We start from the raw sequence: 14,367 nt of genomic DNA, 5'->3' as shown, positions 1-14,367 counted from the left end.
TGACATGTGCTTGTATCTGCTAACATTAGAGACCATGATCAACCCATGTGTGGTTGGGTTTTTGGTCTGGTAAAACTGCCCTGGTCGAGGTGAGACTTGAGGTTAGTCTGAACATTGAATAAGCCTCTTTCTCCCTGTCAGCATGGGCCTTTTTTCTAAATATTTCATCAAGAAAAAGATCTCTCTAACCAAGTGAGCAGAGGCACCTCAACATAAAACATTAATTAAAAACCACATTTTGCAACAGTTTCCTCCCCAAACCAGACAAGGAATCATCAAATATTGAGTTTTATGAGTCAGATGATATACTGTACTAGATCTCATTATTAATGGTAGTAAATTGTCCAAAGCTATGAATATCTCTTCTCCAAGTAACTGTCTAAGTGGGTTTGTTTTCTCTCTTCTATGTCCTTGCACTGCAAAAATGGTTACTTTAAGGTGCATTGTGTAATTTTCCGATGGAGGGTCCGCTACCTGCTTGTCTCCATGGAGATGTTATTGCTTTACCAGGAAAATTCCATAATATGGTATTCAGTGTATCTATTTTGTATTTATTGTTTTACATGTTTTCATTAGCATACTCAAAAGTACTTTGCAAAACATGTATTCTTACTGAAGATAATTTAATGCCATACTCTGGAACTTCCTAGGCGTTGCAATAATGGTTCCATAATGGTATTTACTTTTACTATTTATTGTTCATGTGAAATTATACATCTGTCATGTTGCTTTATCAAATAGTCACTGAAGTTATCAAGAATTTAAACATCCGTTGATTTTTATTTTATAATACAAGACAAAATACAATATTGCACATTGGTTTGAAGGTTGTCAAAGAAAATTGAGGGAGTAATGGGGTTGTACATATTTTTACTACTTGTAAGTACTTAATTTAGTGAAGAAACCCGCTGTGGGCTTTCAACTGTCTTTATTACATTTTTCTGATTTTAACAAATTTAAAAGAACAGTGTAATTATGTTGGGTTTTTTTTTTTTCCCGTTTAAATCTACAGAAAGTAATTGGGGGCCTTTTTCTGCCAAAGTGATTCCAAAAAACCCTACAACTACATACAACCCTATCCATGCATTTTGCAGAGATGAAAAATTAGCACTGTTGCCATTACCAATCAACAATTCAGAAGAAAATATTCTATCTTTTGAATGGTAAAGTCTTCAAACCGACATCTATAAAAATTCCCCTGGGTAGGACAAGTGAAAAATTTTAATCATTAAGATTAACACTGCCTCCGTGCATCTGATTGACTGTGAGTCGTAGCCTGTCTTCTTCTGCTGTGTTTGTGGACCTTAAGGCTTGTCGTAGTTTCTCCCAGAACAGCTGTGGGTTGTCTGCAGCGCGGGCCCAGCTAAGGTATGAGCGTCCCTTCAGCAGCCTCTTCATGCGGTAATAAGGAGACAGGTGAGACGCAGGGATGTCCTCCAGAAACACGAGGATCAGAACATCCTCACGCTCATCAAACAAACGGAAGCTAGAGCAAAGATAATAAGAACCAGATATAAATGTTTATCTTTTACACAGTTTAAAGGTCCTATATTACGCAAAACTGACTCTTGTGAGCTTTAAGACATGCTAGAAGGTTGTTACCTCATCAGAAACATACCTGGAGTTGTGTTTGTTCAATTCACACAGGTTTGAGTAATCCTGTATTATATATCTCCAAAGCTCAAAACAGCTACCTTTTACCTTTTGTTTAGTAGAGATCGGAAATTCTATTGCTGGAATTATCCAAATGATTGTTGTGAAGGTGTATGGAGTTTAAAAATACAGCAGAGCACTTCCTGTTTTACTACACAACATCACAAGGTAGAACAGAGTGTTTTGCAGAATATGCAGGGTTTGTGTGTTAAACATGTGGGAATGAAACAAAACACAACTCTAGGTCTGTTTGTGATGAGGAAAAAACAAAGATCAGACAATTGCATAATACAGGCCCTTTAAACAGCAGTACCTGGCCAGCTGCATCTCTTTGGAGCACCACTCACTCTGTAGATATCTGCGGCTGATCACACAGATGGTTTTCCTGCTTCCATAAATGGCATCAGTGATGTTCTCCACGATGAGTTTCCCTGTGAATAGGATGTAGTAATTTTATCAGTACTAAGTCATTATGTACACTACTAGTCACAGCTTTGGACACACTTTTTTCATTTTTTTCATTTTTTTTTTTCTCCATTGTAGAGCTAGAACAATGAAGAAACACTGTGAATGCGGTAAACAAAAAAGTAAAACATGTTATATTTTAGATTCTTCAAAATAGCCACTCTGCTACGATCACTGCTCTGCAAACTCTTGGCATTCCTTGCCTACATCATCAAGATTTGGAGCGCCTCTACAGGGCAAAGGGTGACTACTCTGAGGAATCTGAATAATGAAGTTTCATACATTTGAGGCCTTCAGTGTGGACCTAATGTCGAAAGTTGTAAACAAAAACAAAAATTGAATTCCCTTTCAATGTGTGCCCAAACGTTTGACTGGTGGTGTATGTGGTGAATGATAATTTAATCTCAGCAGTTTTATAACGGGTATTTTAGGGCAATGTACCTGGGAGGAAGTCTCTGTGATACAGGCAGAGTTTCCAGCCTTGCTCTTGCTCCAAATGTGGCACCAGTTCTCTATAGACCCAGGCCTCATCTTTGGCATTGTACGAGACAAAGGCGTCATATTGGCATGCCGCTCGCTTCTGCCTGTTTTTAGAATCAAACATCCAGGCCAAGAAGATGTAGTAGGCGTAGGTCAGCTGAAATCTGCTGAAATGGTAGGTGAATGAGGCCACCAGGGACACAATAATGAGACTTGAGCTGGATATGAAAAAAAAAAAGCCTACGTCCACAAGGCAGGACTGTACATTGAAATCCAACAGTCTGGAGCCTTTACTTTCTAATGGGTAGTTGCATGTGAATTTCTGAGCACCTGCCACTTGAGTTTGTTTGTTGTTTACAATCCACTGCACAAACCATGAGTTGTCACAGTCACATGTGAAGCTGTTTCCTTTCACATCAAAGCTGGTCAGATTTGGTAAGGATTTGATGATATCTTCACTGATCACAGAGAATCGGTTCTTTCTTGCCAAGAGAATCTTAAGGTTTGTCAGGTTGGCATTGATCAGAAAGTCTAAAGAGTGAAGGTTAGTGCTTGTAACTCTGAGTTGAGTGAGATTTGGGATGGGAGTGAACAGATTTGGAGACAAGTCACCGAGATCATTTGCACCAAAGTCCAAGGAGATGAGATGAGGTGTGTGGGTGTAAAAATCATCAGTTAAGTTAAGAAGTTGAATATTATTGCAATAGAAATCTAAGAGATTAGTTAGACCCTGAAGGAAGTTTGAAGGGAAAAAGGCCCGCCCGGTAGAGTGCTGGACTGAAAATATTAAAGTCTCTAAACGTGACAGGTTTATAAACGGAGGCTCCTTTAAAGCAGAACTGTCTCCATATTTAATATGATTTTTTTGCATATTAAGTTTTCTTAGATTTATCAAATATTTAAAGGGAGCATTGTAAAAGACCTCTTTTTTTAGGCTATTTTCATGTAATTGTAATTCGATTAAACTTGTCAGACCAGAAAAGCAGCCCTCCTCTAGAGTTTTAATCTGATTTGTGGCTAATGACAGTTTTATAAGTGAACGCAAACCAGTGAATGCATTTTTAGGGATGACAGTGAGTTTGTTCACATTGATGTAGAGGACCTTAAGATTTGGTAAACTGTTTTGGAAAGCAGTGCCCAACTCCGATATTGAATTTTCTTGTAGTTTCAAAACTTCCAAATGCAACAAAGCAACAAAGGAACAATTACTCAGTGCTGCAATATGGTTGCCATGAAGATCCAGCTCTTTGAGGTTTGTCAATCCAGAAAAGTCCTGACATCCAAGTTTTGTGATTTGGTTAAACGAGAGCATGAGATTCTGAAGACGATGTAGATTTCTAGTTGCAACTGGGACACTTGGGAGCCTGTTGTTGCTGAGGCTGACTTCCTTCAGATAATGCAAAAAAGCAAAGGAGCCATTTTCAATTTGTTTGATATTGTTTTCCTCCAGCTGTATTTTACGGACATTCTTACACATTTGGAATATATTTGACTTGATAGAAAAGTGTTTGGTTTTCCGTATTTGTAGGCTTGTTAGTTTTGGCATGGAGCACGATATGTTTATCAAGGCACTAAGTCTGCTTTGCATTGAGTTTATCTGTAAAATAACTAAAGAAGAATGAAAAGTTGTAAATAGTTTTCTCCATTCATCGATAGATGCCAGTTCAACTCCACTAATGTCCAGAGAGTCCACACGGCCCATCAGGGTGTTGTTTTGCACAGTCCACGACAGGTTTGACTTAACTGTGCGATAACCAATGATCAACCTTTTCAGGTTTGAGAAGGCAGCTGTTGTTACCTCAAACTTGATAAGTGGATTTTCTGCCACATCAAGGGCATAAAGACTTGTTGAGGTATTTGTTAAATCTTGGGACCTTAAAGTTGTTATCCCATTGTTTCTAATCATCAGTTTCCTTAACTGTGGCATGTGCCGTATGGCTAAACGGAGCTGGGCAATGGTGCAGAGTCTATTATTGGACAGGTCGAGAAGTGTAAGGCTGTTCAGGGATCTGAAGGCATTTGGTGCCACCCAATCAATTTGATTAAAGTTAACCCTTAACTCTGTGAGTTTGGGCAAGCCATCAAACACATTATCCTCAAGTTTGAGAAGGGTATTGTTGCTCAATATCAGCCATTTAAGGGAAATTAACTGAGAAAATGTGCGTTTACCAATGTTTGAAATGGAGTTCTGATTCAGATCAAGTTTTGTCAAATTTGGGAAATGTGTAAAGTTTAAAAGTTGTATCATTGAAATGTTGTTGTTGCTCAGGTTAATGCTTGTCACACTTGGAGGGATGTCTGTGGGGACCTGTGTCAGTTGGTTCTGGGTGCAATCGACCGAATATTCAAAGAGATAACAACTTCTGAGTGAAAACCCTCTGACAAGGCCAAAGTTACTCATAAAGAGTAAATAAACCAGAAGGAGTATCACAAATGGTCTCACAGTTTTAGAGTCCATTTTTTAGGAAGTTGAGTTCAACTCTACACCTAGAACACAGAGAAGGAGAAGTGAGTACCACGAAAGCACACTGCTTTTTTTTCAATTGAACAAAACCACAAAAAATGTTATGAGTAAGATATGACATATATACATGTCAAGTATTAAGCTCAAATGAAAAATATGCAGTGGCTGAGAGAATAACGGTGTAACATATCAACATTAAAGTTGTAATTTTACAGGAATAAAGTAGAAGCCAGAAAATGAGAGACAATATTATGAGAATTGTGAGTCAAAAAAGATTTAGGGACCGACAGCAATATTTCCAGTCAAATTAAAAACAGAAGAACAATGAACTTTCACAACCACGATCAGAGTGACCAAGACTGGATGAGTTAAATCCGCTACCTTGGCTCCGGCCTCTCTAGTTTTACTTTGCACAAGATCACTGTTCATGAACAGGATTGTTACAGGTAGGTTGTTCAACATACAGCACTTGTTTATGAGCTTGTCGAGCTGTGTGCAACCAGGCCAATGGCAGCTCTTTCTCCATTGATGTGCACCTAGGGGCAGCGAGCGCACTACACTGTGGTTGGTTTCACAGAGAGAATTCGGGATTAGTGACTAAAACGGCTTCCCTCCAGTTTCAGCCAGAACACACAGGACAGTGCAGCTAGATGATGCTCTACTTCAGTCCTCTGGGAAGCAAGGTAAGGACTTGTTTTTTGGTTTTGGGCAAATTTGGTAATACTGGTAATAATAATAATACATTTTATTTATAGTATGATATTGGTATTATGGTATTGGTACTATGTGTGCTACCATGTATTCATGTTATGATTCTAGCCTCCCCTTATTGTAGTTATCAGTATGAGCCTTGTGAGTGTGGCCATTTTGCACGTGTTGGCTGGTTGTGAGAGGTGGATGTGGTAGGGATGCTGGTATATATGCATAAAACACGGTGCAAGGGCAGGTGGCGGTCTGTTTTTGGCATTAGTTATGGGTTGGTGGCTTGGGGCTATGCTGTGAAAAGTGCAATAAGCACATCTATAAACGATTGTGTGCAAATGCTTAGAATAATAGCAAAACAAATGGGAGCTGTGTATGGGTGAAGTGCATTGAGAATCCTCTACCTTTATGTAGTTCAGAGCACAGCTCGTGTCCTGCTCAATGAGCCCCAGGGAGCGCTATGCTCTGCAGACTTTTTCCAAGGTGGCCTCTTACTCCATGAGGAAAATGTAGCCTGCTTGATTCAAGACTTTGTAACTGATGCATAACAGCAGAGGTGGCAGCTAAACTCCAGTGGAGATCTGTCTAATATTTTAGTTTGACATCCATTTTTACCATTAGAGTGGTGGAATAAAGTGTGTAAATGTGACACAATTATAATAAACTCAAAATAAACCAACAACGCCACCGGAAATAAATCCAGAAAAATATTATTATTTAAGTAAACACAAGGTGCACAGGTAAGGTCACTGAATGAGCCAAGATGTTCCATTTATCATGTTGGAAAGTGCTTCTAAGTTACTTCTGTTTCAGTTCATTTACTGTTAAACCCACAACAGTTTTGTTCAAAGTTTCAGCATCAGTAGGTCCCAACAGTCCATGACAAATTTTCTTCATTACGTCAAGATCAAAATAAAAAGGGAAGGCAAGACAATGGTAGAATGCCCATAGTGTTGAACCCCCAAGCCCATACTAAAGTGAGAATGAGTTAAATAATACTAAAACATAACTAGAAGTAAACCAGAGGAACTAAGAACTACAGTGGGCATCATGACCAACCAGACCACCGGCTGCAATGAGGAACCCCAGGACTGCTGAGACACAGCATGGAAAAACACCATGGCAAATGGGGGCTCTCTGCATAATGTACATTAGTATTTTCTTTGCTGATTAAGAACACCTGAATTAAATAAAATCCATACCTTACCCAGAAGAGGACAACACGCAACAGGATCAGAGGCAGAGGGGGAGCGAGGAGTCAGTGCGACTTTTATACTATGGGGTGGCACCAACTGCGGGTCACCAACCCATATAACCCATTTTGTCACACGCTGTAGGCTTCTTTTATGTTAGCTTTTAACTCCTCCAAGCCTCATTCATGCAGTCTGCATTTGCTTTGAAACAGCGTCGGTCCCTAAATCTTTAAAGCATTAAATTTATCTTTGGAAAAATAATGTCTTAACTATGACTTTAATCTCATTATTCAAAATGACTTTACTATCTATAATATTAGCACAGAACTATATGAGCACCACACAAGATGACAGCATGATTAAGTGTATATAACTTATTTTACATTTACTATTAAGCTATCAGGTTATATGCACTATACAACGACTGCTAACTATAGTAGACTTATTAGAATATGCTGTTGCTGGAACTTTATCTACTCTTACCTACCTCTAGTCCATGAAGCCTTCTTCAGCAGTGTCCTGTCTTCCCTCTACACAATTCAAATACAAACTCAGACTGAGAGAGCCCTTTTTGAGGAAGTGAGAACTTCTGAGCTCCTCCTTATTCAAAAACTTACCTCCAACAATAAATACAGACAAGGAGGAGGACAGTGACAAAAATTAGAATTAAAGCTGCAAGCAGCAATAAAGGCCCTCACCTCATCATATTGAATTCTTGGAACGGGATTTTAGTCCTACAGGCAGAAAGCTGCAAAATACGGTATTCGTCTCATTAACTTTTTAGATCAGAAGACACAAAGGGATTTTCTGCCAAGTTTAAATCAATTAGACAAGTAATTACTTTTCTTCCCATAACGTTGATATAGTGTGACATGTGTCATAGGGATGTGTATGATGCTATAGGAAAAAACGCACAAAGGCATAGGTTTTATAGACCTTTTGAATTAGGGACACATACTGGAATTCTCTGGCAAGTTTCAAAAATCTTAGTAAAAGGTTTTTCTCCCCATTGTAAATTGTGTTCACTGATTTATTCCTGCTGTTAGAAAAATGTATCCAGGGTCATTCAGAGTATAAGTGATTCACATTTCAAGATGACTGGACAAAGTATGTGAGTTACAAAGAATTTTATTTATTTCTATTAAAAATGTAGCTATTATAAAGTGTTAACCATATTTCATTTTAATATTGTTCAAAAACATGTCCTGGCACATTCAAACCACACATTGGTCTTTCATCAACAGTGAATCCTTGAGCTCTTCCCAAACCTTTGGTCTCTGTCACTGGGGCCCTTTTTTTCCATCCTCGTTTGTCTTTTCTCTCAGATACAAAGTCAAAACGAAGCCATTTCGGAGCCATTTTGTGTGAAGTCATACCAAGCGGCAGCACTTTGTGGCAGACCTCCCACTAATCATTTTACATGGGGAGCAGAGTCACCTTGTTACTGGGCTCACATCCAGCAGGAGGGGGAGGTAAACTGACACTGAACGGAGTATCCGGGGACACAGCGACCACTCCGTTGGTATGAGACATGCCTTCTATAAAGAAAAACTTTGTGTTTTTGTTATGTTTTATGTTGTTTCTGGTTGAACACATGCGTAAATAGTTTGTAATTCATGTTGTAAAGTTTGAAGATGTCATAATGTGAGATGGGCCTATAGAAGCCTTTAGAAGTGTTTGTGTACACTGGTGTATGGATGTGTGTGGGAATGGGTGAGTGGTTTTGATGTAAAGGACTTTGACTTTGGTCCATCTAAGAATGTGAAGTGTGTGTGTGTGTGTGTGATGTTGGTGGGGTGAAGGGGCTGTTTTTGTCGGCCTACCCCAGGGCAGCTATAGCTAATGAAGTAGCCTCCCACCACCAAATATGAAGTCAATGAATAATGACTACAGTATAGTGCTTTGAGAGGCTTGGACAAGCCCATAAAGCATGTTACAAGAGTAAGGAATTATGTTATACTGTGGAACATTCTAGGCAAATCAATAACATTTAGTGATGGGACTGTTGACTTCAGCATTTGAGTTTTATGCAGCTGATACATGGAACAGTCTTCCTTAAAATGTGAGACAAGCCTCTACTTTGACAATGTTTAAATCCAGGCTCAAAAAGGTTCTGTTTAGTTGTGCATATGACTGAAAGGTTTTTATTCTGCACTTTTCTGTTTAATGTTAATTTGATGATGATTATTTGTTGTTATTTATGTTTTGATTTGTTTGTATTTTGATTTTAATGTCTTTCCTATTCTGCAAAGCACTTACTAATTTCTTTGTGTAAGAATTTTGCTATAAAAATAAACTTGCCTTGCCTTGCCTAGGATCTGTTCAATTTCAAATACTGGCTTTTTTATATTTCATTATATGACAGGAGCCAATATGAGAACTCATTTTATCTACAAACTAATCACCAAAATGACCAAGGCTAAGATTTGTTTAAAATGGTTTCAACTGAAAGTGGGAGTGTTTACCTTTGAAACTATGCAGAATCTATATCAACTGTTGCACAAATGTATGCTAATAATTTGAAAAAAACAAAAAACAATACTGTTATTACAATGTTGAATATGTTTATTTCTTAACAAAGTTTGTGTCATCTGCTCTGCTTCTGTGCAAACTCTTTATAAAAATACATACTAACTAGAAATTCTTTAAAAAAAAATCCAAGTAGCAGACCATCCATCTGAAAAGTTACATCATACAATTTAAAACAAGTACATTCCTCCTGTAGACCCGCCTTCTCTTTTGCGGACCTATCTTCGTCTGTCAGGCGTCTGTGTCTTGTATGAGTTCCTCTTTGAACATTCTTGTAAGGCTGTGTAGAAATTTGCCCTGCTTCTGTGTTACCTCTGCTGTCTTTGTTGTCATGTCTCACCGTCTGGTTTGTTGCTGTTTTTCTTGTTGTTTAAAAGCGCAAAAGACTAAAACACACCTCAACACGTTTCAAAGAAGTGGAGCGTATTTGCCAAATATCAGAGCAGATATTGAGTTTCCTGTTATTTGTTCACATGGGCTCATTCGGGTTTTCTTCAAACAGCTGAATGGTCCCCCGCAGTCAGAACTGTTGATATCTGTGTGTTTATTCATCAGCAGGCACAACAAATTAGGAGATGTTTAAAATGCAGATTTGGAAGGAAAATATTGATGCGGAGTTTAAAGTCAATGTGGTGGAAGGTATTTTAACATAATGAAGAGGGAGCTGATGACTGGTAGCCATTGTAGAAAGGCTTCCAGATCATACACAAATGCGTTTTCTCAATGTGTCATTAAGTAGTATTAACTATTATGCTAAAGATGCACTGTACTGTTATCACTACGTGTTGGATACACCGTGTATGTGAACGCAGATCAACAGCAAGCCAAACTCGGTTTTCACGAGCCAGGAAACTGAGCGTCTTGCTCCTTTAATACGGTCTTCAAGACAGCTTACACTTCATTACAATTGTGGTGTGAAAAGCTCGAGTGAAACTGGAAAAACAAACAAATAAATGTACATTAACATCATTACATAAAGTACATGTATCAGAAAAATAGCAAACTTTACAAACTGCTGCTTTAAGGAGTCACACTACGTTTTTTCGCGATCTTTTCATATGCTAATTAGGTCGTTAGTACGCACGAAAATAGGCATGGCTATGCTAATACATAGTGCTCCTGAGCTAGCAAGATCATGGGCTAGGTCTAATGTCTGTTAATAACGTGTGCTAAACCAATTTCCACAACAGGGCAACTTATAAACTAATTGAAGTCACTAAAATACACATTCAAATTACAGCCATTGCTTTCGTAGATGTAGATAAGATTTTAAACACAAGATGAGCAGCTCTGGACATCAACAAGGAGGCTTATTTTAACACGTTTTTATCTAGCTGAATTCTGCTGCTGTTACCCATAATGCATTGTGACCACTTCCTGAGGCCTTCAAAATAAAGCACAAGTAACCCAAAACTAGTGTATATAGTAATTATTTTTAACAAAATGGCTGTCTTAAGCATGAAATATTAACCAATGAATTATAATATACTAAATTATTAACATTACAAAATTATTATGAACTTTTTCTGAAAGTAACTTTACTGTGGGCAGAACATGCACTATGTGGCTTTTTTTGGTAGAGGTCCGCCACTTGCTTGTTTCTATTGTTAGGCGTGTTCTATCAAAATGACGACTGGATTCGATCAGTTCAAATCTCAAAAGTTTATTCCCCTGACAGTTACAATCTAATACAGTACCCGGGGTCAAAATGATCTATCCCTCGTTTGTGCAGCAGGCGGTCTGTCTGCTTTTCCCTGGCCCCAAAGGATAAAATGTAACATGTAACATGAATATGCAAATATTGTGATGAGTAGGTTGACGTCTTGGTTCCTCCTTCCAGCCTCGTTCACTTCTCCGGGCAGCACCGGTTTGTTTTTCGGCCTTGGGTCTCGTCCGGCTGCCTTATCTCTGTGAAAGGAGTTTCTACAAAGAACTGGCTGCCCCCCATAACTCACATCTTACAATGCCTCCTTTAATATTGGAATATTATACTGAGTGAATAGTTTCGGTGTTAGTACATCTTGTTCAAACTTTAGCATAAACATGGTGCCCGTTAGATGACCTTAAAAAGAGTGCAACATTCAAAGGATACATGAACTCGGTGTACACATAGTGGTTACATGACAATATTCAAAACTATGATTTCAGTGTCAAAAGGTATATATGTAGATGTGATGCACCTAAGAAGCTTTATTCAATCAATATGCATTCAATAATTTTGATATATGTATTTGTAATGCAACTCAGAAGCTTTATTATTTGTCATACCCTTCATTTCCCCCTTTTGACCTCACTATGGAGATATTATTGCTTGCCAGAGGACCTTGTTTTTTCCACTTGGTTTGCTTTTTATTCCTTGTTTTCTTGATGTTTTAATATAATAGTACATACTGTCTGAAATGTCACACCGTCTAACATCTTTGTACCATTTTGAGCAAGACCTCTACAACTTCTGCTTTTGCTGCTTCCTCATTCTTGAAAAACCTGAAAATGCTCTATTGAGTCCTGCTTCAAAAAAACATATTTACCCCAAAGAAACTAACTTTATTTTCATACTTGAAGCTGCGTGTATTGTCATTTTACACATATGAATATTCAATGTGTTTGTATGTCTTTTAAATGCTATACACCCCAGATTCCCCATGGACCCAGCTCCCAGCAGAGTAACGACTGTACAAACCCTGTGTAAAGTTGTACTAGTGGCAGCGGCAGAAGTGCAGCACATCTGGCTTTGATCACCATGGCGATGCCGTTGTCAAGAGTGACGAGGCGAGCGAGCGGAGGGGAAGAGAGAGAGGGGGCTTCTCGGGGGAATCATTATCCTGTTTAGTGCGCCTAATGAGAGAAAAGGTGTCATACCTCTGCTAACTGCTGGCCCTGTTTGAAATGCACCCACACAAAGACGGCACTTATGGCTGGTATTCTGACGCATACTAGTGCAAATAAACCTAGTAAATCTCCATAGAGTGAATATGAGGTGACTACGCACACTCGTTAAACTGTCAACATACAGGACTAGAAAACTGTTGTCAAAGGAAGGTGCCACCCGGAGCACTTGAATCAAATCACATGAATAGACTGAATTGAGAATACATTTTTGCAGCTATTTCAGGTAGTAACTTACCATGGTTTATTTATTTAGTTTTATTTATAGCACAATTCAGACACAAGTAATTTAAAGTGCTTTACAGAATAAGAAAGATATTAAAATCACAATACAAGAAATCAAAACATAAATAATCATCATCAAATTAACATTAAACAGAAGAGTGCAGAATAAAACTTTTTCAGTCATATGCACAGCTAAACAGAACCGTTTTGAGCCTGGATTTAAACATTGTCAAAGTAGAGGCCTGTCTTACACCTTCAGGAAGACTGTTCCAGGTTTTAGCTGAATAAAACCGAAACCCCAATTCCCCATGTTTAGTCCTGACTCTGCGCACCAGCAGGAGGCTGGTCCCTGAAGTCCTCAGAGTGTGAAATGGTTAATATGGCACTAACATGTCGGCGATGTACTTTGGTGCTAGACCATCGAGAGACTTTTACACAAACAGAGCTGCTTGAAAGTCTATTTAAACCGTATGCTAAATTAATTCGACTCTTCAAACTTTTAACAAACATGTTAACCTTTTTGCTGCTAATCGTATTGCCTGTTTCTTCACATCTGGTCTTATCAGCCCCAAGCCTGGACCAAAGTGGATTGATACACAAGAAAGGGTAAAAAATAAAATAAGATTGAATAAAAACATAGAAAATTGTCTACAATAAATTACAAGTGTTCCATTTGAAAACTGGGGGTCAACTTGTCAGCTTGTCAACACTGGTTTGGATAAAAAACACTTAGACTGTAAAACTGCAAAAATAAAAGGTAAATAAAAACATAAAAGAAAACAATTTTGTGAAAATTTTTATCAAAGCCTTTCCCATCAATTGTATCATATAATAAAGTTTAGTAGTGGGTTAATGGTCAAAACTTTGCTTCTATTGTTCACAACTAAACAATAGTCACATAATCCAACAACTTCAACTTAGTACATTTGCAAATCAAAGAAATCTTTTTTTAACTTTTAAAATAAAGGCTGCCATTGCAATTCACTTCTTACATAGTTGTAATAGGTTTGTTTGGAACTGCAGTGGACAATGAGAATATAAAAGGTTACTGTTGCTCTAACACTCAGGTGAATTGTGCTTTTTTTTGGACTTAGCCAGAGCACGTTTCTCAAAGGATGTCGGCCAAGTCAAGGTTAGTAATTCTTCCTTTTTGGATTCGTTTCTCAGGCTAAACAGGCCATAGCCAACCCCAAAACCAGATGAGAGCCGAAATTATACCATTCCCTGGCTCTTACCAAATTGAGTGTGTGCTGTTCATAGTGATTTGGTGCCACCCTTCAACAAAATTCAACCATTTTCTTTTCAGCTCAAGAGTGAATTTGTTGCCCAATTTCACTAAAACCTTTCTGCCAAATGCCATCTAATCAAATTGCATTTTTCAAGCCAATCTCATGCTTTTGTCATACACCTTTGGTATTGTTATTGAACAAAACTTTTGCACTTTTCATAGCTGTACTCTAAAAGCTCTAAGAATTCAATATAATGACCAACCTAGAAATAATGGAGTAACATACTAGCATTTTCTACAGCCCATAAAAAAACATGCCACACACAAATATGAGCATTTGCTAATGGGAATCCAGCTCATTCTTTATTGCACTGGGAAAATAGGTTCTAAACTACCTCTAATGTTCAGTCCCTTTTTGGAAAATGGAGTGTTTCTGTGTTTCTGAGGTTTTGTTTGTTTCATACCTGACAGTTTCGAATACTCACTAGCGGTCTTCCTCAGCTGACCAGACACGTCATAGCAACATCACATGACCACTCTGA

General features: G+C 38.2%; 1 protein-coding gene across 2 annotated transcripts; it reads right to left on the bottom strand.

Moving 5' to 3' along the window:
- Positions 1-537: 537 nt before the first annotated feature.
- Positions 538-7,505, bottom strand: LOC117392392 (toll-like receptor 13). 2 transcript variants are annotated; one of them, XM_033990450.2, is made up of 4 exons: positions 7,445-7,505; positions 2,560-5,085; positions 1,967-2,084; positions 538-1,486 (listed from the first exon to the last, which is right to left on the bottom strand). In XM_033990450.2, exons 2-4 carry the CDS (start codon positions 5,054-5,056, stop codon positions 1,222-1,224), a joined length of 2,880 nt encoding a protein of 959 aa, XP_033846341.1. In that variant the 5' UTR covers positions 5,057-5,085; positions 7,445-7,505; the 3' UTR covers positions 538-1,221. The 2 variants fall into 2 exon arrangements, with proteins under 2 accessions (XP_033846341.1, XP_055088269.1); XM_055232294.1 differs by having other exon boundaries at positions 7,441-7,502.
- Positions 7,506-14,367: the final 6,862 nt, after the last annotated feature.

Source organism: Periophthalmus magnuspinnatus, chromosome 3 (assembly GCF_009829125.3).
Source record: "Periophthalmus magnuspinnatus isolate fPerMag1 chromosome 3, fPerMag1.2.pri, whole genome shotgun sequence".
In the NCBI taxonomy this organism is placed as follows: domain Eukaryota; kingdom Metazoa; phylum Chordata; class Actinopteri; order Gobiiformes; family Gobiidae; genus Periophthalmus; species Periophthalmus magnuspinnatus.
This window is presented reverse-complemented; position numbering and strand designations above follow the sequence as displayed.

Excerpts from the sequence above, each read along its gene's own strand:
- LOC117392392 (XM_033990450.2), bottom strand. The coding sequence starts at position 5,056 with ATGGACTCTAAAACTGTGAGACCATTTGTGATACTCCTTCTGGTTTAT. Across the intron at positions 2,085-2,559 it reads TCACAGAGACTTCCTCCCAG|GGAAACTCATCGTGGAGAAC; the intron begins GTACATTGCCCT and ends TCCTATTCACAG. Across the intron at positions 1,487-1,966 it reads AAAGAGATGCAGCTGGCCAG|CTTCCGTTTGTTTGATGAGC; the intron begins GTACTGCTGTTT and ends TCTTTGCTCTAG.